At 43.8% G+C, this 2623-nt stretch overlaps 1 protein-coding gene across 1 annotated transcript; it reads right to left on the bottom strand.

Annotated features, from left to right (window-relative positions):
- Nucleotides 1-866: 866 nt before the first annotated feature.
- Nucleotides 867-2417, bottom strand: LOC311234523 (homeobox protein HMX3-A-like; the record flags this gene model as incomplete). The annotated part of the gene is given in 5 exon segments (XM_084321765.1): nt 867-1075; nt 1078-1449; nt 1452-1514; nt 2109-2217; nt 2220-2417. Coding segments are annotated over 5 exon segments (951 nt in total).
- Between the last annotated feature and the right edge of the window lie 206 nt (nt 2418-2623).

Genomic DNA, 2623 nt, shown 5'->3' with positions numbered 1-2623 from the left:
TGGGGGTTCGTGTATTGCACAATATTGTGTTGTCAATTTGGAAATGTAAATACAACCCCGCGTTGCGTTGCAACAAGAAAGCAACAATGCAAGTTCAGGCCTTTTGGCTATTTTTGTAAACAAGAGGAAACAAGGCTAAATTAGCAGTGTTTTGTGTAAAAACAACGAAAGTATAACATGTGTTCCGCATGCTATATGGAATATGCAACGTCAATTCAATCAAATTAATTTAGACATTAGACAGTGCAGGTAAATTTACTTGTGGTGTAAAATGGTATAATAATAATAATAATAATAATAATAATAATAATAATAATAATAATAATAATAATAATAATAATAATAATAATAATAATGATGGTGACGATGAAGACATTTTTAATTAATAATAATACGAAAGCAATATAACAATAATGTATTAGCCAATTATTATTATTATTATTATTATTATTATTTTATTATTATTATTATTATTATTATTATTATTATTATTATTATTATTATATTATTATTATTGTTATAATAATAATAATGATTATTATTATTATTACTACATACAACCAAATGTAATCTGCATCCTGATGGGAATGCCACAATAAATGCCAAATGATCCCAAGTAGGCCTAAAACTGTCTCCCTTTTCTCTCTCTCTCTCTCTCTCTCTCTCTCTCTCTCTCTCTCTCTCTCTCTCTCTCTCTCTTCTCTCTCTCTCTCTCTCTCTCTCTCTCTCTCTCTCTCTCTCTCTCTCTCTCTCTCTCTCCTTACTTTTTTCTCCACTTAGTCTTTTGTACAAAAATAAGTATTTTTAAACGCGTCGGTCTATAGTTGATTTGGAAATAATAGACAACAACGTCTCGTCTGTACTTTTCAGACAGGTCTGAGGAGCGGCATGGACGTGACGAGGGGATGGGAGTAGTACACGGGGTGAGGGAAGGTGAGCAGCGGCTGGCTCACGGGCACGCTGCCCACCGTCGTCCCGCTGTCCGAGAGGGAGCTCTCGTGGTAAAGGATGGGCACTCGCACTATCCTCTGCGCCGCGGCGTGACTGAGGTTGGCGGCCTCCAGCTCGGCGGCCACTGCCTCTTCCACTTATTCCGTCTGTTCTGGAACCATATCTTCACCTGGGTCTCCGTCAGGTGCAGCGACGCGGCCAGGCCGGCCCGCTCCGAGCTGCTCAGGTAGCGCTTCATGTCAAAGGTGGACTCCAGCTGGAACACCTGGCTCCGGGAGAACACCGTGCGCGTTTTCTTCTTCCGACAAGGCTTGTTGTTGTTGTTGTTGTCCGCGCCGCCGTCCTCGTCCCGTTTCTTCCACTCGTCCCCCGCCACCCTGTCGTCGTCTTTCTTGTTGTTTTCCTCAGAGTCGCTCTCCTCCAGAATTATCTCGTCGCCACTTTTGTTGTCGTCGTCGCCGTCTTTGCCGGCGTCCGGGTCGGATTTGAGCACCAGTCGGGCGAGTCTCGGTCCGTGCCTGACGTCGGAGAGGAGTCTCTCGCCGCACATGCCTTCGCGGTAACTATAAAATGGGGACAGGAAAGGATTTGATTGATTGATTGAAAACTTTATTAACAGATTGCAGAATGGGTACAGTACATTACAGCTCAATAGAATACACACAATTGTTAAGGGGATGCAGACCAGAGAAAGACTTTCGTCTTGTTTACATCAGGGTCCCCCATTTTCATATATATGACATACACGACATACAGTACTGCTACATCTATACATTTATTACACATTTATACACAGATGTGTTATCTTTCATACATGGGCGGGTGTCTCGGCGCTTTTATTGATACTGGATATAGTCTATAGGGGCTATGTAACTAAGAGTGGGCTATCCATGTCGCTAATTTTGAACGAATACGGATCAAATACTATACGGACACACTATCATGACCCTATAATGTTTATCGTTATGACAAATAAACAAATCAAAAGGCGCTGAGGAGGAGGCGCATTGTTAAATTAACTTCATCTGACAATGTGATTAAGGCTATAGCCGGGGCCTACTTTATATATACGCATCATTTAACAAAACAATTATTATACAACATGAATGTATTTTATTATTCCTAAACGTTTTTTTTTCGACCAAAAAAGACCTTACCTTCGGCTCTGTGCAGGTGGCTGCTGGCGCTGAGCGTGTAGGGGTACCACCAGGCCGAGGCGCGCTCCAGGTAGTGCGCCGGGAGCGCGAACCTCTGTGCGGGACGTGATGCAGGTCGAAGCGCGGAAAGTTGAAGTCTCCGAGTCCCACATGGGAGAGAGAGAAGCCTCCCTCCAGCGCCGCCTTGGCCGCCGCGAACATGGGCTTCGGTTTGGGCGGTTTGCTGCTGTCGCAGTTCAGCAAGTTCTTGATGAAGAAAGGAGAGTCCTTCGCCGGAGGAGCGCACGTCTCTTGCGTTGTCTCGGGCATTGTTTTGGCGACAGTCGTCGTGGTCCAAATGTTGACGACCAGACACACAGACGTGAGAATTAAAAAGTATGTTATTATCAGTAAAAGCTGACTTATAATAAGAACTGTCGTTTGCCTGCGGGTGCAAACCTCTCGATATGTTTGTTTCCTTGTCTTCGGATTTGGTGCGTCAAGCAAGTGCGTCAAAAACAGGGACACTTGTGAAA

This window comes from Notolepis coatsorum, assembly GCF_963971535.1.
Source record: "Notolepis coatsorum genome assembly, chromosome: 9".
Lineage (NCBI taxonomy): Eukaryota > Metazoa > Chordata > Actinopteri > Aulopiformes > Paralepididae > Notolepis > Notolepis coatsorum.
This window is presented reverse-complemented; position numbering and strand designations above follow the sequence as displayed.